Below are 24759 nucleotides of genomic sequence, written 5' to 3'. Positions count from 1 at the left end.
TTGGATTACGGGATGCCAGGGTCATATTGTTCCGTATTCTGTTCCACTTAAAGGGTTGTTCAGATTCAATTAGAACTGTGGACCATATTTTTTTAATGGCTAGCTCAGAATATGAGCTTTCCAAAAGTTGTTTATATATTATAGAGATCAGTCCTTTCAGGAGCCTAAAGAATGTATTTATAAATCCCATCATTGGATGGTTCAGTAGTTGGGTTTCCAAAGGGACTCCATAGGCCAGTATAGCTGACCCAAATTGTAAATATAGAAAAAAGGAGTTGTAAAATGTTCTCAAACCATTACTGTCCATGATATCGGCAAGGGTACAGATTCTACATGGATAATCCTACGTCTTTCTCTCTTTGTAATTTCAAAACTGCACTGTTTTATCCCAATGGCCAGAAGGAGGACACATGGGAAGCATTGAACTACAGAACTGTCACCGTGGCAATTTATTCATTTTGACAATAGGTATTCTGCTGGTTAAAGCAACTGGGTTAGTCCATCTACATAGGTCAGATTTAATTGAGTTGAGCGTTCTGTGAAAGTTTCTGCCATTGGTTTTATAATTGGAAATATATCTACTCCCAAATATTTAAAACGAGAAACGATTGGGATTCCATAAGTAGAGATGGAGTCCTCCATCTGGGTCTTCAGAGGCACTAGTGCTGATTTGGTTAGATTCATTTTATACATGATATTAAACTGAATTGATTTATGGCAGGGGTGACCAGACTTTTTAGTTACATAGGATCTACTTTTTCCACCCTCTTCCTAATGTGGTCTACCCCCCCCCCCCCCCCGCCAATATTAAATAACATTTCAACTTATTGATTGGATGATTTGCACTGCATGCTGACAGCTATGTTTTGAATGGCAGATCAGACACACACATTTTGAATTTATTGTGGTGAAAAAATAATCTTCCTCCCACTCACTGTGAAAGTGGTAGATTTTCGGTTTGCTGCTTGGTCCAGCAGTCATTAAAAACATAACCACAACTTCATAAAAAAAAAAACTACCACTGGAACAATAAAGAATATTCTGGTACAGGTCTCGCAAGCATGGAAATGTAAACGTACTAACTGCAGACGGTTGCTATGGTAGTGACAGTTTGGAAAATAAATGTAGCAACTATAGTGCCACGGGTTGGTCCAATTTTATGTAAATCAAGCACTTTTAAATATAGTTTGGCTGTGCAGTACTATTCAAGAAAGAAGCTAACCTGTAAGCAAAACATACGGTGCTTCAGAACTGTGGACCTCATTATTTTTAAGCGGACTCAATGGTAATGCTGTGAATACATTTTGAAAACTTTTATGTGGTCTACTAGACCCCATTGGTCCTGGGCACCAATGACTTATGGTCTTCAATGCGATTTGAGATACATTGTCTAGATATAGTAAAATATTGTCTGTGTATAATGAGATGAAGTGATCAATAGATATGAGGGATATTGGTTTTATTTCCTTAGATTAATGGGTTCCATGTATAATAAAAAATAGCAAAGGAGAAATTGGATCACCTTGTCTGCTACTTCTAGTGATTCTGAAAGGAGCAGAGAAAATATTTCCTGTTACAACTATGACTGAGGGATTGGCATATCGTATTTTAATCATATTAATGAAATTGGAGCCAATTCCCATATGTTCCAAGACCGACCATAGATATGACCGTTCTAGTCTATCAAAAGTTTTTTTATGCATCGAAAGATAAAACAGCCCAAGGAGCTGTTGTTTCTGATGAAGCATTTAAGATATGTAATAGTCCACGGAGGTTATCCAAGGATTAAAAAATAAATAAAAAATGAACAAGCCCATTTGTTCCATGTGGACCAATTTGGGTAAGTAAATCTCGAGACGGGATGACAACATTTTGAAAAACGGTGTTTATCAAAGTATCAAAGATAGGGGGCGATAGTGAGAACACTGGTTTAATATCTCTGTTTATCAAAGATAGGTGGCGATAGTGAGAACACTGGGTAGCACCCTTATTTTTTTAAATAAAAGCAACATTTGTGCTGTATGAACCTTTTTGTAAATGGCTGTTATTCATTTCGAGCAATAGCAATAGTTTGCCCAATTGATTTCAACATTTTAAATACCATCCCACCCATGTGATTTGCCTTTATTCATGCTATCCAATGCTCTTTTGAGTTCATTGATAGAGATTTGGGTTCTCAGTGAGGCGGCTTCCTCTATTGAGAGAAATTGTTCTTAATTCCTTTACAAAGAACTTAGTCTGGCTTGCTTTGGATTTAGAATGGTGCAAAGTTCTTTATAGAAGCGGGAGAATCTTTGATTTAATTTGGGTTCTGATAGTAATTCCTCTGTTTCAGATTCCATAGTTTCTATTTCAGCTAATTGATCATTACTGCGTAGCTTGTTGACCAACAAATGACTGGGACGATTACCGTGGAAGTAATGGTTGAGTCTAACTCGATGAATGGCCAATTCTGCTCTCTGTCTTACCAATAAATTAAGTTCTGTCTTGACTTTGGAAAATAGTAATTTATTTATTAATTTAACCTTTATTTAACTAGGCAAGTCAGTTAAGAACAAATTCTTATTTACAATGACGGCCTACCAAAAGGCAAAAGGCCTCCTGTGGGGACGGGGGCCTGGGATTAAAAAAATAAATACAAAATAAATATAGGACAAAACACACGTCACAACAAGAGACACAACACTACATAAAGAGAGACCTAAGACAACACCATAACAAGGCAGCAACACATGACAACACAGCATGGTAGCAACACAACATGGTAGCGGCACAAAAACATGGTACAAACATTATTGGGCAAAGTCAATAGCACAAAGGTCAAGAAGGTAGAGACAACAATACATCATACAAAGCAGCCACAACTGTCAGTGAGTTTCCATGATTGAGTCTTTGAATGAAGAGATTGAGATAAAACTGTCCAGTTTGAGTGTTTGTTGCAACTCGTTCCAGTCGCTAGCTGCAGCGAACTGAAAAGAGGAGCGACCTAGGGATGTGTGTGCTAATAGCTACCTGGTATGAAAAAAGTGTTTGAGAATGCTTTAACGCAGTTAAGATTTCCAATTCTGATTTATTTAATTTTTAATTGTGATTTATTCAACCCAGATGCAAATGCAGTTGCATTATTAAAAAAAAAAAAAAACTTTGGTGGCATCCCATACAATCTGGGGGTCATCACCCTGAATTTGTATTGATCAGTGTAAATGTATTTAGTTCAATTTCAAATTGATCACAGAATGTCGGATTTTGTAGAAATTAAACGTTGAAACGTAATCTTGTAGCTCTTTTAGGATATTCTGACATTTTGTAATTGGTAGTAGTGTCGTGTGTCACGAGAATTTTCTATCTCAATGGTTGAACTCGACTATCACTCAAGCTTTGACCAATTCCCAGAGGTTGTAAGGCTCTGGTTAATGAAGAATTAGACAAAGTCCCAGTCTGCAATAGATCACTTACAACCTTTATAGATCACTTATACTTTATTCAGAGAGCGCTCTGAAAATCATACAATGCACATAGCCTTTTATACCTCACATTTGGTTATATCATACACTTTATAAATGCCCCTCTTCTCTAACTCTGTCACAATATTCTACTTTGATAGCTCCTTCTGTCTAACCGGGTTCCTCTATCTTCATGTCTGCAACTGACAAGTCTAGCTCAAAACAGGAAACCTCTGTGGTTTTGCAGCGCCTAGCTTACTTCCCTTCTCGGAGCTCAGTCTCGCCTATTTCTTCAGAGAAATAGATCAACTTGTTTCCTACAAACCCTCAGAGACATGTTCCATCCGAACCGTCAATATTTCTCTAACCTACTTTGAGACACACTCACAAATGTTGAATGTTCCCTTCTGTTATTCAACATTAACTCAATAAACAAATGTTATTTACAAGTCTTCTCCAACAGATACATTGCTTATCAAATTCTGCAACATGTTTCAAACTCTGTTTTAGTAGAAAGTGTACTCGTTTGCTTTTGGATTATGTGCTCGCCTGGCATCAATGAGGTTGTAATCAGAGGGTATATGTTGGAGGGCCTGGATTGTAGTTGGTCTTATTAGATTTGTCCCGCATGTTCAAAATGGCATTCAATACATAGGATCATATGAATTTGGAGCGTACACAGTACAGTGATAAAGTCAGTTTCTGCATTCTTGGTCTTCGCCTTAACCCAATATGGTGATTTTTAGATTTCTTATTCATCATTATGGTTACACAATCAGTTTTGTTTGGGGCTGATGAAAAAGCAGTAATTTTGTACAAATGGTTCTGCTTTCAATGCGTGTCCTTATGGAGCAGGTGTGTTTTTGGAGCATTGCTATATCAATATGGTTTCTTGCTCAGATGTCACGACAGCTGGAACATGTGGTAGGACAATTTAGGCCTTTCAAATTCTAAAAGAGAACAGCTAGTGTTGCCATTGTTTTTCAGAAATGTTGTATTAATGATATAATTGTTATCTTTAGTGTTGATAAGCCCATGGATGTGTAACAAAAAGCAGGACCCACAGGGAAACTCGCCCATTGGTCGTTCCCACCCAGAAAACCCTCCCTGTAAACCCTCCCCAGTTCCCCCTGCCCTATCATTACACAGTTACTGCATGTGGCAGACATGGAGTCTCTTAAGCAGCCTCTTTTTTTAGGTCTTAAGGTATTACCAATTTAAAGTAAAGCATAAAATACGTAACAATTTTCAGACCTATTAGTGTTTAGTTAGCAGACTTGATGAGTTAGGGTGGGTAATTAAGACAAAAGGAAATATAAAAACAAATAGGATGCTGTAGGAGCAATATCTTAATCCATTGTCATGTATTATTAGCGTTATGCTTTATGACCTTAATTTGTTATAAGCGTCAAATGTCAATATACTAGTCTTATCCATTGTCACGTCCTGACCAGTATAAGGGTTAATTGTCATTGTAGTTTGGTCAGGACGTGGCAGAGGGTATTTGTTTTATGTGGTTCGGGGTGGTGTTTTGGAAAAAGGGCGTTTTGATTTAGTATTTCCGGGTTTTTGGTTTATGGTCTATGTTTATGTATTTCTATGTGGAGTCTAGTGAGTGTGTTTCTATGGTTGATTAATTGGGGTTGGGACTCTCAATTGAAGGCAGGTGTTTTCTCTTTGCCTTTGATTGAGAGTCCCATATATTAGGGTGTGTTTGTTTGTCATTTGTGGGAGATTGTTCTTTGTCTAGCATGTATGAGCCTGAGAAGACTGTCAGTATATCGTGAGTTTGTTTTGTTGTTTTTGGTAATCATTTTGAGTTAATAAATGTTCAAAATGAACAAAACCAGTCCTGCTGCATATTGGTCCTCCTTTTCCGACGATGATTTCGCCATATCGTCTGACGACGACGAAGTCCCTGACATCCATACTGAGAATGCTTCATATAATTCGCAATTGCGTTGTTTCTCACTAGTTAATTTTGGTACAGCCAGTCCTTTTATCTAATATCAGCTGTTGTCAATCACCTGAGGGTCTGAAAAGATGCTTCTCTTCCTCAAAAGTGTGCTGCGAATTCTACTACGTTGAAAGCCAAAAGGAGTTTAACATCCTGTCATTTTTAAGCATATCCAATATTTTTTTTTCTTCCCGATCCCAGGCTGTGTCATTACCGGCCATAACCGGGAGTCCCATAGGGTGGCGCACAATTGGCCCAGTGTCGTCTGGGTTAGGGGATGGTTTGGCCGTGGGGGTTTACTTAGCTCATTGCGCTATAGCGACTCCTTGTGGCGAGCCGGGCGCCTGCAGGCTTGACTTCGGTCGTCAGTTGAACGGTGTTTCCTCCGACACATTGGTGCAGCTGGCTTACAGGTTAAGCAAGCGGGTGTTAAGAGGCACAGTTTGGCAGGTCATGTTTCGGAGGACGCATGACTCGACCTTCGTCCTGTCCCTATCCTGTTTGGGAGTTGCAGCAATGAGACGATCGTAGTCACGAAATTGAGGAGAAAAAGGGGCTAAAAAAATGACAAAAATAAATAAATTTAAAAAATAATAATTCTTGCAGACGTGTTTAGAAAAGATACTAGAACGATTAGTGGAAGCAGGGTGGTAGCTCCACTCCCCTTTCTTTGCAAGTTACGGGCAAGTCTGTTGGCCAAATGTCCCCTCACCTTCTGAAATTTGAAAGATCGAACACCTATGAAATTTAGATTTATCCATCCGAAGTTGACGAAAGATGTGACAAAATCTGCACCCCGGAACAATGTTCCTCGTTAGTGGTCGCATCCCACAGTCTGTTGAAAGATGCTACGATACCAGTTATGTTACGTGCCTCCGTCCACGAGAGTAATATATGCTAGTCAGCCTGATTACCAAATAAAAACAACTGTACGGTGGTATATTTTCAACTCTCCAACCTGATGTCCTACTAAATATTTTTGTTAAGTTGTGGTTTTTGTCTTGCCTTGTCTCATTAGCTGATACTGTTTGATCTGGACTGTCCTTTGAGATTCGGAGTTAACTATAAAGGTGTTGTCCTACAGATTGTCCTGTACCTTCTTCCCAGAGCTAGACGTTATGGTTAAAGCCCTGAAAAATATGTAATCTATAAGCCTTGTGGTAACACTGTTAGTTCTCCCTCCACCCCCAGGTCTGAGTGCACTCATCGAGTGCCACAGTCACGGCCAGTCCCCCCTCTACCTCTGCCAGGTGTGTGAGTGTAAAGTCTTCCAAAACGGCATCATCGTCCATGTAACCACAGACTGCCACCGACTTTCCTACCTGGTAAGTAACAAGGAACCATCACTTAGATCATATGGAAAACCACATAACTAGTATTGGGAATTTTCCAGTACATGTGTGCACATTATACATCTTAGAGTAGTAAGCAGAATAAGTGCACTCTATATGTGTGTCTAGGTCATTAGGCTAAGGGAAGCTATTTCCTAGTCCAGTGAGGTTCATTAGATGTACGTTAGGAGCATAGGTTTGTATTACTTAAGCACCATTAGACATGCACCTGCCTTGGGAGTGTGCATGTCTGTTTATTTTGGTACCATTGCTATGGCCTCATGTTTACTGTTGTAGCATTGCTATGGTTACGCCACCAATGGAATGTGAAACCAAGCTAAAATTAGTACAAGGAAAATAGATAATGGGGGCTAAATGCCAGAGGGGATGAATCATTTACATAAAGAGGAGTTACTATGTGTGTGACGATAGGTTGAAAACTGGATAAAAAGTGTGTGCCGAGGCTGGAAAGTCAGTTGATCCGTGGACCAGCTCGGCTTGTTACTTTGTAATAGTCTATTTGAACTCATAGGCTCCGGTATTTGAGAAATATTATTGACTGAATATTTCCATGATACTAGTTACTCCGAGTATAAGGTGGTTAGACACTTATAAGGTATATACAGTGCATTCGGCAAGTATTTAGACCCCTCAACTTTTTCCACATTTAGTTACGTTGCAGCCTTATTCTAAAAGTGATAACATCGTTTTTTTCCTTCATCAATCTACACACTACCCCCATAATGTCAAAGCAAGAACTGTTTTTATTCATTTATTTATTTGCAAATGTATTACAAATAAAAAACGGAAATATCACATTTACATACAATGCCTTGCAAAATTATTCATCCCCCAGGTTGCATTACAACCTGTAATTTAAATAGATTTTTATTGGGATTTCATGTAATGGACATACACAAAATAGTCCAACTTGGTGAAGTGAAATGAAAAATATAACTTGTTTCAAAAACTTCTAAAAAATAAAATATGGAAAAGTGGTGCGTGCATATGTATTCACCCCCTTTGTTATGAAGCCCCTAAATAAGATCTGGTGCAACCAATTACCTTCAGAAGTCCCATAATTAGTTAGATTGCACACAGGTGGACTTTATTTAAGTGTCACATGATCTTCACATGATCTCAGTGTATATATACACCTGTTCTGAAAGGCCCCAGAGTCTGCAACACCACTAAGCAAGGGGCGGCACCATGAAGACCAAGGAGTTCTCCAAACAGGTCAGGGACAAAGTTGTGGAGAAGTACAGATCAGTGTTGGGTTATAAAAAAGTATCCAAAACTTTGAACATCCCAAGGAGCACCATTAAATCTATTATTAAAAAATGGAAAGAATATGGCACCACAACAAACCTGTCAAGAGAGGGCCGCCCACCAAAACTCACGGACCAGGCAAGGAGGGCATTAATCAGAGAGGCAACAAAGAGACCAAAGATAACCCTGAAGGAGTTGCAAAGCTCCACAGCGGATATTGGAGTATCTGTCCATAGGACCACTTTAAGCCGTACACTCCACAGAGCTGGGCTTTATGGAAGAGTGGCCAGAAAAAAGCCATTGCTTAAAGAAAAAAAGAAGCAAACCTGTTTGGTGTTCGCCAAAAGGCATGTGGGAGACTCCCCAAACATATGGAAGAAGGTACTCTGGTCAGATGAGACTAAAATGTTGCTTTTTGGACATCAAGGAAAACGCTATGTCTGGCGCAAACCCAACACCTCTCATCACCCCGAGAACACCATGCTGTGGGGATGTTTTTCATCGGCAGGGACTGGGAAACTGGTCAGAATTTAAGGAATGATGGCGCTAAATACAGGGACATTTTTGAGGGAAACCTGTTTGTCTTCCAGAGATTTGAGACTGGGACGGAGGTTCACCTTCCAGCAGGACAATGACCCTAAGCATACTGGTACAGCAACACTCGAGTGGTTTAAGGGGAAACATGTAAATGTCTTGGAATGGCCTAGTCAAAGCCCAGACCTCAATCCAATTGAGAATCTGTGGTATGACTTACAGATTGCTGTACACCAGCTGGAGCAGTGGCTAGATGTGCCAAGTGTATAGAGACATACCCCAAGAGACTTGCAGCTGTAATTCTACAATGTATTGACTTTGGTGGTGTGAATAGTTATGCACGCTCAAGTTTTTCGTTTTTTGTCTTATTTCTTGTTTGTTTCACAATACAAAATATTTTGCATCGTGAAAGTGGTAGGCTTCTTGTGTAAATCAAATGATACAATCCCCCCCAAAATCTATTTATTTCCAGGTTGTAAGGCAACAAAATAGGAAAAAATGCCAAGGGGGTGAATACTTACGCAAGCCACTGTAAGTATTGAGACTCTTTACTCAGTACTTTTGTTGAAGCATGTTTGGCAGTGATTACAGCCTCAAGTATTCGTGGGTATGACACTACAACCTTGGCACACCTGTACTTGGGGAGCTGCTCACATTCTTCTCTGCAGATCCTCTCAAGCTCTATCAGGTTGGATGGGGAGCGTCGCTGCACAGCTATTTTCATGTCTCTACAGAGATGTTCGATCGGGTCAAGTCCGGGCTAAGTCCGGGCTCTGGCTGGGCCATTCAAAGACATTGAGTCTTGTCCCGAAGCCACTCCTACATTGTCTTGGCTGTGTGCTTAGGGTTGTTGTCCTGTTGGAAGGTGAACCTTTCACCCCAGTCTGAGGTCCTGAGCGCTGTGGAGCAGGTTTTCATCAAGGATCTTCCTGTTCTTGGCTCTATTCATGTTTTCCTCAATCCTCACTAGTCTCCCAGTACCTGCCGCTGAAAAACATCCCTGCAGCATGATGCTGCCACCACCGTGCTTCACCGTAGGGATGGTGCTAGGTTTCCTCCAGACGTGATGTTTGGCATTCAAGCCAAAAAGTTCAGTCTTGGTGTCATCAGAACAGAGAATCTTGTTTCTCATGGTCTGAGAGTACTTTAGGTGCATTTTGGCAAACTCCAAGCGGGCTGTCATGTGCCTTTTACTGAGGAGTGGCTTCTGTCTGGCCACTCTACCATGAAGGCCTGATTGGTGGAGTGCTGCAGAGATGATTCTCCTTGTGGAAGGTTCTCCCATTGCCACAGAGGAACTCTGGAGCTCTGTCACAGTGACCATCGGGTTCTTTGTCACCTCCCTGACCAAGGCCCTTCTCCCCCAGTTGCTCCGTGTGGCCAGCTCTAGGAAGAATCTTGGTGGTTCCAAACTTTTTCCATTTAAGAATGATGGAGGCCACTGTGTTCTTGTGGACCTTCAATGTTGCAGACATTTTTTGGTGCCCTTCCCCAGATCTGTGCCTCGACACAATCCTGTATCGGAGCTCTACGAACAATTCCTTCGACCTCATGGCTTGGTTTTTGGTCTGACATGCACTGTCAACTGTGGGACCTTATGTAGACAGGTGTGTGCCTTTCCAAATCTTGTCCAATCAATTGAATTTACCACAGGTGGACTCTAATCAAGTTGTAGAAACATCTCAAGGATGATCAATGGAAATAGAATGCACCTGAGCTCAATTTCAAGTCTCATAGCAAAGGGTCTGAATACTTATGTAAATAAGGTATGTTTGTTTTTAATACATTTGTAAAATTGTGTAAACCTGTTATCGCTTTGTCATTATGGGGTATTGTGTGTAGATTGATGAGGGAAAAAAAATATAGACATTTTAGAATTAGGCTGTAACTTAACGAAATTTGGAAAAAGGGATGTGGTCTGAATACTTTATTAATGCACTGTAAGTACCAGGTGACTAGTCGCTCCAAGTATATAGAGTAGTAGGTAGCGTTGTAGTACTCGAGTCCGGTCTTGAGACCACATATTGAGTGTCTCGTCGGATACATTTGTACTCGGTCTCGGACAGTGAAGACTCGTAGTTTTTCACTTCACTGGTCTCAGGAAGAAATTATCAGCTTCCATTCAGTCAGCGCATACAACCACTTCGACAGGCCAAATATATACACTCCTTTCTTCAACCATTCATATCTTAAGTCTATCTATCTAGACATGTTTGCGCAGTGGCGAACCTATTGGACCCTCAGTGTGTGACAGGTTAGTACAGTGGTGAACCTATAGGTCTTCAGTGTGACAGGTTAGTACAGTGGTGAACCTATAGGTCTTCAGTGTGTGACAGGTTAGTACAGTGGTGAACCTATAGGTCTTCAGTGTGTGACAGGTTAGTACAGTGGTGAACCTATAGGTCTTCAGTGTGTGACAGGTTAGTACAGTGGTGAACCTATAGGTCTTCAGTGTGTGACAGGTTAGTACAGTGGTGAACCTATAGGTCTTCAGTGTGTGACAGGTTAGTACAGTGGTGAACCTATAGGTCTTCAGTGTGTGACAGGTTAGTACAGTGGTGAACCTATAGGCCTTCGGTATGTGACAGGTTAGTACAGTGGTGAACCTATAGGTCTTCAGTGTGTGACAGTTTTGTGATTCTGAAAGGACCGTAATACCAGCGCACTAATGTAGGAGGGTACACTTTTTGTAAAACACAAAGAGCCAGTGCTCTAGTGGAGGGTTACGCAGGTATAAGCCATTTTTCAATGGGCATTGCGTATACTCACTACTTGATCCCCACAGATGCGTATCAAAGTAGTGTAGTGGAGGTGTATGACTTATCAATTATGTAGTACAATAGAGAAATCATTCATAAAGTTGCCTACACAATTGCAAAGCACGTGAAATATATTGACATGGGTGCTGCACACACAGCCAAGTTTCAGTGGAATATAATTTGCAGGCAGCAAGAGCGCAGCTCAACTGGTTTTGACATGGAGCAGCTCACAGAATAATGACTTCGGTAGCCAGTAGGGTAGGAAATACGTTTCAACTTACGCTGTCTACCAGTAAATGCTAATTAAGGTAACAATGGGTATGCAAACCAGCTATTGAAACAGTTTGGTCCGAAGTGTTGGTTAGTAGGCTATTTGTGATAGCCAATTCTGTCATCATGAGCTGTTTGCATCAGAGGCGTAGGCATGGGTGGGCCTGGGTGGACACAGGTGTGATTTTGAGAGTGAAAAAAAACTGGGTTTTTCACACAGGGTGCCTTTTCTTCGCTGGGTGGGCCATTTTGGGGTATTTTTGGCAAAATGTGAGTTTAATCACTTCTCCAGACACCACTGCATAGGGCTGATGGAAAGACCGCAGTCACACACTGCATGATGTTCAAGGATAAGCAGTCCATTCACATGAACATAATAAGCCAGTAGGTCCCAATCATAAGAATACAAAAACACAACCAATAGGCTAAGCATTTCCCAATCGAAATGTACAACTATTACTTCCCATTGCAAAAAAACTAAAACATTTTACATTTAACACACAAAGTAACCGGTGACCTAAAGTTTAAATGCAACAAGGTTTCACACACAAGTTATTTTCAAAAAGATGGCTAACAGCAGGCAATCTGCAATAAAAATGTCTCATTAAAACTCACTAGTTGATCATTTGAAACTTAACCTTTGCCTTCTATCTAGCTTCCGATGGCCTAGCAAATGGCTGACTTAGATAGCTAGATTTATCTCCCCAGAGACCAGCAAAGAAAAATCCAAATTAGATTTATTTTTGTTCTTTCCTTTCCAACTAAAACGGAAGAGATTAAATCAGAGCATAATATGAAATATAATTATTATAATTATTTTATAAATCCTGAGCCTTTCTCAGAATGTGTAGAAGGCCCGTTGCTCCTACTGTTTGGGGTTAGTAATAATTTGTACGGTGGCTCTATTTTCCCTCAGAATGCATTTTTTTCACCATTCTGAATGTCTAAAGAATCCATATTTTATTTTGAAATATATGAACACAAAAATACTGGACAGTTTGAGCTCTTACCATGGTCTTGAATTGGATTTGCATTTTTCTGGTCTCAGTCTTGACTGTGTCTCAGTCCCCTTGTCCCCCTCCTCGGTATTGGTCTTGAATCGGTCTCGCTTTAGCTGGTCTCGAACACAACACTGGTAGTAGGTGAATAGTCACTCAGATTATATAAATACCAGAGCCCGGTTGCATTAAACATCTTAAAAGTTAAGGAATAATATTCCCTTACCCAAGGGAATTGTTTAAAGGCGTAGCTTAGAGCCCCTCAAATATTTCCTTAGGTAAGGGCATAGTTAAGGGGCTTTACGGTAGTTTGAAGGCATGCATGACAGAAAGAGAATCTGGTTACCATGGAGATGGCCTGATTCACTGACTAAACGTCTCATCAAAGAGATCCCTTTAATTTTGTGAGATAGCAAAATAAAACTTATACAATCAAGACAGGATAACCAAATTGCTTCAGAAGATAAAAAACATGTTTCTTGCAGAGGATTGTGCCATGGATTGTGCACCTTCCATTGTTTAGCTAAATAGCTAGCTGGTTGATGTTTTCCTTGTGTAACTAGAGCAGATGAATCAATGTATTTATAAAGCCCTTCTTACATCAGCCTGAAACCCCAAGCAATGCCGGTGTAGAAGCACGGTGGCTAGGAAAAACTTCCTAGAAAGGCAGGAACCTAGGAAGAAACCTTGAGAGGAACCAGGCTATGAGGCGGGGCAGTCCTCTTATGGCTGGGCTGGGTGGAGATTATAACAGAACATGGCCAAGATGTTCATGTAATCACAGTGGTTGTAGAGGGTGTAACAGGTCAGCATCTCAGGAGTAAATGTCAGTTGGCTTTTGAGAGAGAGAGAGAGAGAGAGAGCGAGAGAGAGAGAGAGATTAAATTCACACAGGACACTGGATAAGACAGGAGAAATACTGCAGATATAACAGACTGACCCTAGCCCCCTGAAACATAAACTATTGCAGCATAAATACTGGAGGCTGAGACAGGAGGGGTCAGGAGACACTGTGGCCCCGTCGAACGATACCCCCAGACAGGGCCAAACAGGCAGGATATAACCCCACCCACTTTGCAAAGCACAGCCCCCACACCACTAGAGGGATATAAACAGACCGCCAACTTACTACCCTGAGACAAGGCTGAGTATAGTCCATGAAGATCTCCTCCACCGCACGAGCCTGAGGGGGCGCAAAACCAGACAGGAAGATCACGTCAGTGACTCAACCCACTCAAGTGACACACCCCTCCTAGGGACGGCATGGAAGAGCCCCAGTAAGCCAGTGACTCAGCCCCCGTGATAGGGTTTGAGGCAGAGAATCCCAGTGGAGAGAGAGGAACCAGCCAGGCAGAGACAGCAAGGGCGGTTTGTTGCTCCAGTAAGGAGCAACAAGGAGTAAGGAGGCCTGCACACTCCTGGGCCAGACTACACTCAATAATAGGACCTACTGAAGAGATGAGTCTTCAATAAAGACTTAAATGTCTAGACCAAGTCTGTCTCACATGGATAGGCAGACCATTCCATAAAAATTAAGCTCTATTGGAGAAAGCCCTGCCTCCAGCTGTTTGCTTAGAAATTCTAGGGACAGTAAGGAGGCCTGCGTCTTGTGACCGTAGTGTATGTGTAGGTATGTACGGCAGGACCAAATCAGAAAGATGGGTAAGAGCAAGCCCATGTAATGCTTTGTAGGTTAGCAGTAAAACCTTGAAATCAGCCCTAGCCTTAACAGGAAGCCAGTGTAGAGAGGCTAGCACTGGAGTAATATGATCAAATTCTGGGGTTATAGTCAAGATTCTAGCAGCCGTGTTTAGCACTAACTGAAATGTATTTTGTGCTTTATCTGGGTAGCCGGAAAGTAGAGCATTGCAGTAGTCTAATCTAGAAGTGACAAAAGCATGGATTATTCTTTTCAACATTTTTGGACAAAGTTTCAGATTTTTGCAATGTTACGTAGATGGGTAAAAACTGTCCTCGAAACAGTCTTGATATGTTCGTCAAAAGAGAGATCAGGGTCCAGAGTAACGCTGAGGTCCTTCAGTTTTATTTGAGATGACTGTACAACCATCAAGATTCAACAGAAGATCTCTTTGTTTCTTGGGACCTAGAACTAGCATCTCTGTTTTGTCTGAGTTTAAAGTAGAACATTTGCCGCCATCCACTTCCGTATGTTTGAAACACAGGCTTCCAGGGAGGGCAATTTTGGGGCTTCACCATGTTTCATCGAAATGTACAGCTGTGTGTCGTCCGCATAGCAGTGAAAGTTAACATTATGTTTCTGAAGGACATCACCAAGAGGGAAAACAATAGTGGTCCTAAAATGGAGCCTTGAGGAACACCGAAATTTACAGTTGATTTGACAGAGGACAAACCGTCTTAAACAAACTGATATCTTTCCGACAGATAAAATCTAAACCAGGCCAGAACTTGTCCGTGTAGACCAATTTGGGTTTCCAATCTCTCCAAAAGAATGTGATGATCGACGGTATCAAAAGCAGCACTAAGGTCTAGGAGCATGAGGACAGATAAAGAGCCTCGGTCTGACGCCATTAAAAGGTAATTCACCACCTTAACAAGTGCAGTCTCAGTACTATGATGGGGTCTAAAAACAGACTGAAGCGTTTCGTATACATTGTTTGTCTTCAGGAAGGCAGTGAGTTGCTGCGCAACAGCTTTTCTAACAGTTTTGAGAGAAATGGGAGATTCCATATAGGCCAATTAGTTTTTTTTATATTTTCTTTGGCAATTTTTTGGGCCTTCCTCTGACACCGCCTGGTATAGATGTCCTGGATGGCAGAAAGCTTGGCCCCAGTAATGTACTGGGCTGTACACACTACCCTCTGTAGTGCCTTGCGGTCGGAGGCCGAGCAGTTGCCATACCATGCAACCAGTCAGGATGCTCTTGATGTTGCACTTTTTGAGGGTCTGAGGACCCATGCCAAGTCTTTTTAGTCTCCTGAGGGGGAATAGGCGTTGTCATGCCCTCTTCACGACTATCTTTGGTCCATGATAGTTTATTGGTGATGTGGACACCAAGGAACTTGAAGCTCTCAATCTGCTCCACTACAGCCCTGTTGATGAGAATGGGGGCCTGCTCGGTTCTCCTTTTTCTGTAGTCCACAATCTCCTTTGTCTTGATCACGTTGAGGGAGAGGTTGTTATCCTGGCACCACACTGCCAGGTCTCTGACGACCTCCCTATGGGCTGTCTCATAGTTGTCGGTGATCAGGTCTACTACTGTTTTTTCGTCGACAAACTTAACAATGGTGTTGGAGTCGTGCTTGGCCATTCAGTCGTGGGTGAACAGGGAGTACAGGAGGGGAATGAGCACGCACCCCTGAGTGGCCCCTGTGTTGAGGATCAGCGTGGCAGATGTGTTGTTACCTACCCTAACCACCTGGGAGCGGCCCGTCAGGAAGTCCAGGATCCAGTTGCAGAGGGAGGTGTTTAGTCCCAGGGTCCTTAGCCTAGTGATGAGCTCTGAGGGTTCTATGGTGTTGAACGCTGAGCTGTAGTCAATGAATAGCATTCTCACGTAGGTGTTCCTTTTGTCCAGGTGGGAAAGAGCAGTGTGGAGTGCAGTAGTGATTGCATCATCTGTGGATCTGTTGGGGCGGTATGCAGTGGGTTTATGGAGTGGGTTTATGGTGTTGATGTGAGCCATGACCAGCCTTTCAAAGTGCTTCATGGCTACAGAAGTTAGTGCTACGGGTCTGTAGTAATTTAGGCAAGTTACCTTGGTGTTCTTGTGCACAGGGACTATGGTGGTCTGCAAGAAACATGTTTGTATTATAGACTCAGTCGGGGACAGGTTGAAAATGTCAGTGAAGACACTTGCCAGTTGGTCAGCGCATGCTCGGAGTACATGTGGTGATCCGTCTGGCCCTGCGGCCTTGTGAATGTTGACCTGTTTGAAGGACTTACTCACATCGGCTACGGAGATCGTGATCACCCAGTCGTCCGGAACCGCTGATGCTCTCATGCATGCTTCAGTGTTGCTTGCCTCTAAGCGAGCATAGAAGTTATTTATCTTGTCTGGTAGGCTTGTGTCACTGGGTAGCTCGCGGCTGTACCGTAAAAGTTTCCAAGCCCTGCAAGCCTTCCGAGTGTCGGAACCGGTGTAGTGCGATTCAATCTTAGTCTTGTATTGATGCTTTTCCTGTTTGATGGTTCGTTTGATGGTTTGTCGGAGGGCATAGTGGGATTTCTTGTAAACGTCCGGATTAGTGTCCCGCTCCTTCAAAGCAGCAGCTCTACCCTTTAGCTCAGTAATCCATGGCTTCTGGTTGGGGTATGTACTTACAGTCACTGTGGGGACAACATCATTGATGCACTTGTTGATGAAGCCAGTGACTGATGTGGTATACTCCTCAATTCCATCAGAAGAATCCCGGAACATATTCCAGTCTGTGCTAGCAAAACAGTCCTGTAGCTTAGCATCGGCGTCATCTGACCACTTCCTTATTGAGCGAGTCACTGGTACTTCCTGCTTTAGTTTTTGCTTGTAAGCAGGAATCGGGAGGATAGAGTTATGGTCAGATTTGCCAAATGGAGGGCAAGTGAGAGCTTTGTATGCTTCTGTGTGTGGAGTAAAGCTGGTCTAGAGTTTTATTTGTATTTATTTTTTCTCTTGTTGCACATTTAACATGCTGGTAGAAATTTGGTGAAACGGATTTAAGTTTCCATGCATTAAAGTCCCCAGCCACAACGAGAGCTGCCTCTAGATGATCATTTTCATGTTTGCTTATAGCCTTATACAGCTCGTTGAGTGTCGTTTTATTGCCAGCATTTGTTTGTGGTGGTAAATAGACAGCCACTAATAATACAGATGAAAACTTTCTTGTTAGATAGTGTGGTCTACAGCTTATCATGAGATACTCTACCTCAGGCGAGCAAAACCTTGAGACTTCCTTAATATTAGATTTTGTGCACCAGCTGTTATTTACAAATAGATACAGACCGCCACCCCTTGTCTTACCGGAGGCAGCTGTTCTGTCTTGCCGATGGACCAAAACCCCGCCAGCTGTATATTATCCATGTCGTCTTTCAGCCACGTCTCGGTGAAACATAAGATATTACAGTTTTTAATGTCCCATTGGAAGGATAGTCTTGATCGGTCTTCATCCATTTTGTTATCCAATGATTGCACATTAGCTAATAGGACTGATGGTAAAGGGGGGTTACTCACTCGCCGTCGAATCCTTACAAGGCACCCCGACCTACGTCCTCTATCTCCGTCTCTTCTTCATGCGAATGACGGGGATTTGGGCATTGTCAGGTGTCTGAAGTCAATCCTTTACGTCCGACTCGTTAAAGAAAAAATTGTCCAGTACAAGGTGTGTAATCGCTGTCCTGATATCCAGAAGTTATTTTTGGTCATAAGAGACGGTGGCAGAAACCTTATGTACAAAATAAGTTACAAATAACGCGAAAAAACACACACACAATAGCATTATTGGTTAGGAGCCCATAAAACGGCAACCACCTCCTCCGGCGCCATTAGATGACCATTAAATCATTCGATTTGTAGTGAACTTTGAAGGACACATGGATAGTGGGGCACAGATTAGAGCGGAAAGGGAGGATGATTGGCAAGAATGCGCTTTTATTGAGCACCAGTTGGTATTTGGAGCATTACACCCGACCAAAATATTTTGAATATTATACTGAACAACAATATAAATGCAACATGCAACAATCTTAAAGATTTCACTGAGTCATATAAGGAAATCAGTCGTTTTAAATAAATTCATTAGGCCCTAATCTATCGATTTCACATGACAGGGTGTGTGTACAGCCATTGGTGGGCCTTGGAGGGCATAGGCCCACCCACTTGGCTGCCAGGCCCACCCACTGGGGAGCCAAGCCCAGCCAATCAGAATGAGTTTTTCCCCACAAAAGGGCTTTATTACAGACAGCAATACTGCTCAGTTTCACCAGCTGACCGATTGGTAATTAGTTTTAACAGTAGATTTCCCATTTTGTAGACTATTATTGGCCTCCAACAGCTCACCTTGGTAAATGGTTATTTGTTTATAATTGGTAAATTGGCCTTATTAAGAAAATTGTCTATCTTTCTTAGAATTTTTGTTTTCAGATTGATACACTTTGATCAAATGTTTTAAAGACAAATCCATTGTTATGCTAGCATCTGTGGTTTTAATGTTGTGGATGGTACGTTCCTCCTCTTTCTTAATTTGCCAAGCAAGCACTTTGACCTTGCTCAACTTATTGTTGTTTGGATTTCAGGGCAGCAGTCTCTGCAGAGGGGGGTGTTTTATTATGTTCTCTTCGAGATTCAAAGTGTTCAGCTGTAGAAATGTTGACACCCTTCAATCTAAACTGTGTTTTCATTCTAAGTTGTGGATTTAGAATGTTCTAGTATTTCTAATTCTGTATTGGTCTTCTTTTTCTTATGTGAAGAATAAGACATGATACAACCTCTCATAAATTCTTTAAGAGCTTCCCAGACAGTTGGGCGTACTTCATTATCTACATTTATTTCCAAAAAACATGTCTATCTGTGTGTTGAGATATGAGGTAAACTCCTTATCTCCAAGTAACATTGTGTTGAATCACCATGTCTTTGTTATTGGCATAGGAGGTTTAAGCTTAAACAATGGTTTATGGTCTGTAATTATTCCAGGAAGGCATTCACATTCAGAAACAGTCAATTAAATAAAACAGTTAATTCTTGAATATGAGTTGTGGACATGTGAGTAATAAGAATATTATATTTCAGTTTGATGTTGTATTTTTTTAATGAAACAACCAAATGTTGGCCTTTTACCAGGTCTGAATGTTTTTGCATGAATTGTTTATGAAAATAAATTTGGTAGCCTATGCAAAAAAATATAATATTCTGCCCATATGAACACATTTATTTGTGGCCATAACCTAAAGAACAACTACATGACTTAATGAAAAGCAGCAAATAGACACAAAATTGTTTCACATTCTTTTTAATAAAAAAACAATCAGGCAATGGGCTACACCTTCAGTTTCCCCGCCAAATAGGCCTACAAGGAAACTCGGGGTCTGTACGCAGTGTAGTACCTTCCACAATAGGTTTTGCTCCATAAAAATACATGTAAGCCATTAAACCAGATTACAATCAACTGGTCTCTAACAACCAGATACAGAGGTCTTTTTTCATGACATCACGGGAAAGATGTCATATTTTGGTTGTTATCTGGTCAGACATTTTTCTGGTTGCTAAAAAGATGCTGACAAAATGTATTTTCAAAGTCATTGCAACCAGTTTTGCTCTCTGTGTAGTCATAACCTATGAGAAAACACTACTGTAACAGTATTGTCATTTGTTTGTAGCGAAAGAAACCTTTTCCAATGATATGAACACCAGTCGCATTTACCTATGTATATTATATGTGTGCAAGGATGTCATGTTTTGTGCACCTTTCGAGTAATGTTGATTTATTGTGAATGCTTGTGGGTCGTTTCGTGTCAATTCAGCAAACCATCACACCCACCATATCAGATTGTTCTGAAATCTCTTCTGTAATTAGAAACAGATAAGTCTAGCATTCCTGCTACATTATTTTGTTTAAATTACATTTGATCTCTGAGAAATTACACTAATTGATTACACCCAAATTGGCCATTTTAATTTATAGGATTCCTATAATATTCAATAAATATAGTACCTAACATCCTATTTCGACCAAACTTCTTCCTAAAAATGAGTAAAACATGAGGAATAAAAACAATTGTCAATGCCACCCACATACCCCCCCACACTCTGAGTATTGTTTCTTCATACTATAATGTATTCCCAGTGAATTTTGATTTTCCCCCTGTTCAAATAAATTTGTCGTTGGAGTTGTTAGTACATTCTGATATTACCAGGAAGAATCCTCCACTCTCAATGTTAAAGGGATAGTTCACCAAAAATCCTAAAGGATGTATTGGTTTCCGTTCCGGTATTCGAATTTTCGCCCTTCATATCCAAATAATTTAGGATGATTTGTACATGAAGCGTAAAAATTCTAATATAGGTACCATTGACTGATATTGGATTTGTGCCACAAATGCAAAAAAGTTAGCGTTTGAAACAATGGGCAGGTAAACAAAACCAACGCATGGATTGCTGTCATAACTTTTTTATAGACAGCACCATCTAGTGGTCAGAATCTGGTCATATCAGGATGTATGATGGGACATAAACCTAATAACTACAATGACAAATTTCTCTGAAAAGGGGGGGGAAAAAACTATGACCAAATTCACTGAGAATACATAATATAGTATGAATAAACAATAGTGCCAGTCGCAGCTCTATATTTATTTATTTATTTAACCTTTATTTACCTAGGCAAGTCAGTCAAGAACAAATTTTTATTTACAATGACGGTCTAGGAACAGTGGGTTAACTGCCTTGTTCAGGGGCAGAATGGCAGATTTTTACCTTGTCACCTCGGGATTTGATCTAGCAACCTTTTAGTTACTGGCCCAATGCTCTAACCACTTGGCTAAATGCCGTCGGTATACTACTTGTCAGACAAGGAAAATGATACTGTATACTGGTTTTTGGGGTGGGGTTGGTGTGGGGGTCCGTGAGTGGCTTTATAACATTTTTGGGGATTCCTCATGTCTTACTCATTGTTAAGTACTATATTTATTGAATATTCTATGAATCCTAGCAATTTAAATCGCCAATTTGGGTGCAATCAATTAGCCTAATTGATCATAGATCTAATTATATTTCAACAAAATAATGTTGCAGGAATGCTAATCTTATCGGTTTCTAACTACAGAAACGATTTCAGAACAATCTGAGATGGTGGGTGTGAATCCTCTTTCTTGTACTTTTGAGTTGGAATGACCCATGTGGCGCGAGTATATACAATATATGGACTTATGTTAATGTGCTTGAGTGTCATCATGAAAGTGTGTGTGTGGTCTGCCTGTGTAATGTGTGTGTGTGTGTGTGGTCTGCCTGTGTAATGTGTGTGTGTGTGTGTGTGGTCTGCCTGTGTAATGTGTGTGTGTGTGTGTGTGTGTGTGTGTGGTCTGCCTGTGTAATGTGTGTGTGGTCTGCCTGTGTAATGTGTGTGTGTGTGTGTGTGTGGTCTGCCTGTGTAATGTGTGTGTGTGTGGTCTGCCTGTGTAATGTGTGTGTGTGTGGTCTGCCTGTGTAATGTGTGTGATGTGTGGTCTGCCTGTGTAATGTGTGTGATGTGTGGTCTGCCTGTGTAATGTGTGTGATGTGTGGTCTGCCTGTGTAATGTGTGTGATGTGTGGTCTGCCTGTGTAATGTGTGTGATGTGTGGTCTGCCTGTGTAATGTGTGTGTGATGTGTGGTCTGCCTGTGTAATGTGTGTGTGTGTGTGTGGTCTGCCTGTGTAGTGTGTGTGTGTGTGTGGTCTGCCTGTGTAATGTGTGTGTGTGTGTGGTCTGCCTGTGTAATGTGTGTGTGTGTGTGGTCTGCCTGTGTAATGTGTGTAATGTGTGTGATGTGTGGGCATGTAGCCTGCTTGAGTAACGTGATTGTGCCCGTGTGCCCATTGACAGAGGTCGCTGAAGACAGTGATTGTCCCCAAAGGGAACCAGCTCCATAAGAAGTTGAGGAGAGCTGCCTTGAAGCTGGAGAATACCATGGGATATGGAGAGGCTGAGGTTTGTGTGCTTGCATGCGGGGGGGATGGCGGAATATACAGTGCATTGGGAAAGTATTCAGACCACTTCACTTTTTCCACATTTTGCCTTATTCTAAAATGGATTTTAATGATGATGGATTTTAATAATGACAAAGCAAAAACGGTTATCTTTGGAAAATTTTGCAAATGTATAACAGAAAAAAAACATACCTTATTTACGTAAATATTCAGACCCTACGCTATGAGACTCGTAATTGAGCATAGGTGCATCCTGTTTCCATTGATCATCCTTGATATGTTTCTACAACTTGATTGGAGTCCACCTGTGGTAAATTCAATTGATTGGACATGATTTGGAAGGGAAACATCTGTTTATATATGGTCCCACAGTTGACCGTGCATTTCAGAGCAAAAACCAAGCCATGAGGTCTAAAGAATTGTTCATAGCGCTCCGAGACAGGATTGTGTCAAGGCACAGATCTGGGGAAGGGTACCAAAAAATGTCTACAGTATTGATGGTCCCCACAATTGCCATCATCATTCTTAAATGGAAGAAGTTTGGAACCACCAAGACACTTCCTAAAGCTGGCTGCACTGCCAAACTGAGCAATCGGGGGAGAAGGGCCTTGGTCAGGGAGGTGACCAAAAACAATAGTGCGAGTCACTGTTCCTCTGAAGATGGTTGTCCGTGGGGAAGGTTCTCCCATTTTTGCAACATTTCACCAATCAAGCCTTTATGGTAGAGTGGCCAGACGGAAGCCACTCCTCAGTAAAAGGCACATGACAGCCTGCTTGGAGTTTGCCAAAAGGCACCTAAAGGACTCTCAGACCAAGAGAAACAAGATTATCTGGTCTTATGAAACCAATATTGAACCCTTTGGCCTGAATGCCAAGTGTCATGTCTGGAGGAAACCAGGCACCGATCATCACCTGGCCAATAACATCCCTACAGTAAAACATGGTGGTAGCAGCATCATGCTGTGGGGATGTTTTTCAGCGGCAGGGACTGGGAGACTAGTCAGGGTCGAGGGAAAGATGAATGGAGCAAAGTACGGAGAGATCCTTGAAAACCTGCCCAGGACCTCAGACTGGGGAGAAGGTTCACCTTCCAACAGGACAACGACCCTAAGCACACAGCCAAGACAACACAGGAGTGGCTTGGGGACAAGTCTCTGAATGTCCTTGAGTGGCCCAGCCAGAGCCCGGACTTCAACCTGATCTAACATCTCTGGAGAGACCTGAAAATAGCTGTGCAGCGACGCTCCCCATCCAACCTGACAGCTTGAGAGGATCTGCAGAGAAGAATGCGAAAACTCACCAAATACAGGTGTGTCAAACTTGTAGCGTCATACCTTAGACGACACACGACTGTAATCGCTGCCAATGGTGCTTCAACAAAGTACTGAGTAAAAATTCAGAGTACTTATGTAAATGTGAGATTTTTGGGGGGGAGGAGGGGGAATAATTTCTACAAACCTGTTTTTGCTTTGTCATTATGGGGTATTGTGTGTAGATTGATGAGAAAAACAAAATGTGGAAAAGCTGAAGGGGTCTGAATACTTTCCGAATGCGCTAATATATATGTATGTACAGTTGAAGTCAGAAGTTTACATACACCTTAGCCAAATACATTTAAACTCAGTTTTTTCACAATTTCTGACATTTAATCCTAGTAAAAATTCCCTGTCTTAGGTCAGTTAAGATCATCAATTTATTTTAAGTATGTGAAATGTCAGAATAATAGTAGATAGAAATAAAAGCTGAAATAAATCATTCTTTCATCACATTCACAGTGGGTCAGAAGTGTACATACACTCAATTATTATTTGGTAGGATTGCCTTTAAATTGTTTAACTTGGGTAAAATGTTTCGGGTAGCCTTCCACAAGCTTCCCACAATAAGTTGGGTGAATTTTGGCCCACTTCTCCTGACAGGGCTGGTTTAACTGAGTCAGGTTGTAGGCCTCCTTGCTCCCACACGCTTTTTCAGTTCTGCCCACAAATTGTCTATAGGATTGAGGTCAGGGCTTTGTGATGGCCACTCTAATACCTTGACTTTGTTGTCCTTAAGCCATTTTGCCACAACTTTGGAATTATGCTTGGGGTCATTGTCCATTTGGAAGACCTATTTGCGACCAAGCTTTAACTTCCTGACTGATGTCTTGAGATGTTGCTTCAATATATCCACATAATTTTCCCTTCTCATGATGCCATCTATTTTGTGAAGTGCACCAGTCCATCCTGCAGCAAAGTACCCCCACAACATGATGCCGCCACCCCCATGCTTCACGGTTGGGATGGTGTTCTTCGGCTTGCAAGCATCCCCCTTTTTCCTCCAAACATAACGATGATGATTATGGCCCAACAGTTCTATTTTTGTTTCATCAGACCAGAGGACATTTCTCCAAAAAGTACAATCTTTGTCCCCATGTGCAGTTGCAAACCGTAGTCTGGCTTTTTTATGGCGGTTTTGGAGCAGTGGCTTCTTTCTTGCTGAGCGGCCTTTCAGGTTATGTCGATATAGGACTCGTTTTACTGTGGAGATAGATACTTTTGTACCCGTTTCCTCCAGCATCTTCACA

General features: G+C 41.5%; 1 protein-coding gene across 3 annotated transcripts in view; it reads left to right on the top strand.

Annotated features, from left to right (window-relative positions):
- The window catches only part of LOC106588723 (uncharacterized), an 87152-nt gene that overhangs the window by 32407 nt on the left and 29986 nt on the right, over positions 1 to 24759 (top strand). For all 3 annotated transcript variants that reach the window (XR_006762490.1, XM_014177998.2, XM_045709819.1), the window contains exons 31-32: positions 6592 to 6725; positions 22093 to 22197. Coding sequence is in view for 2 of the 3 variants with exons in the window: in XM_014177998.2 (XP_014033473.2) it covers positions 6592 to 6725; positions 22093 to 22197 (239 nt within the window). In the remaining variant the exon portion in view is untranslated. The remainder of the gene's footprint in view (positions 1 to 6591; positions 6726 to 22092; positions 22198 to 24759) is intronic.

This window comes from Salmo salar, chromosome ssa27 (assembly GCF_905237065.1).
Source record: "Salmo salar chromosome ssa27, Ssal_v3.1, whole genome shotgun sequence".
NCBI lineage: Eukaryota > Metazoa > Chordata > Actinopteri > Salmoniformes > Salmonidae > Salmo > Salmo salar.
This window is presented reverse-complemented; position numbering and strand designations above follow the sequence as displayed.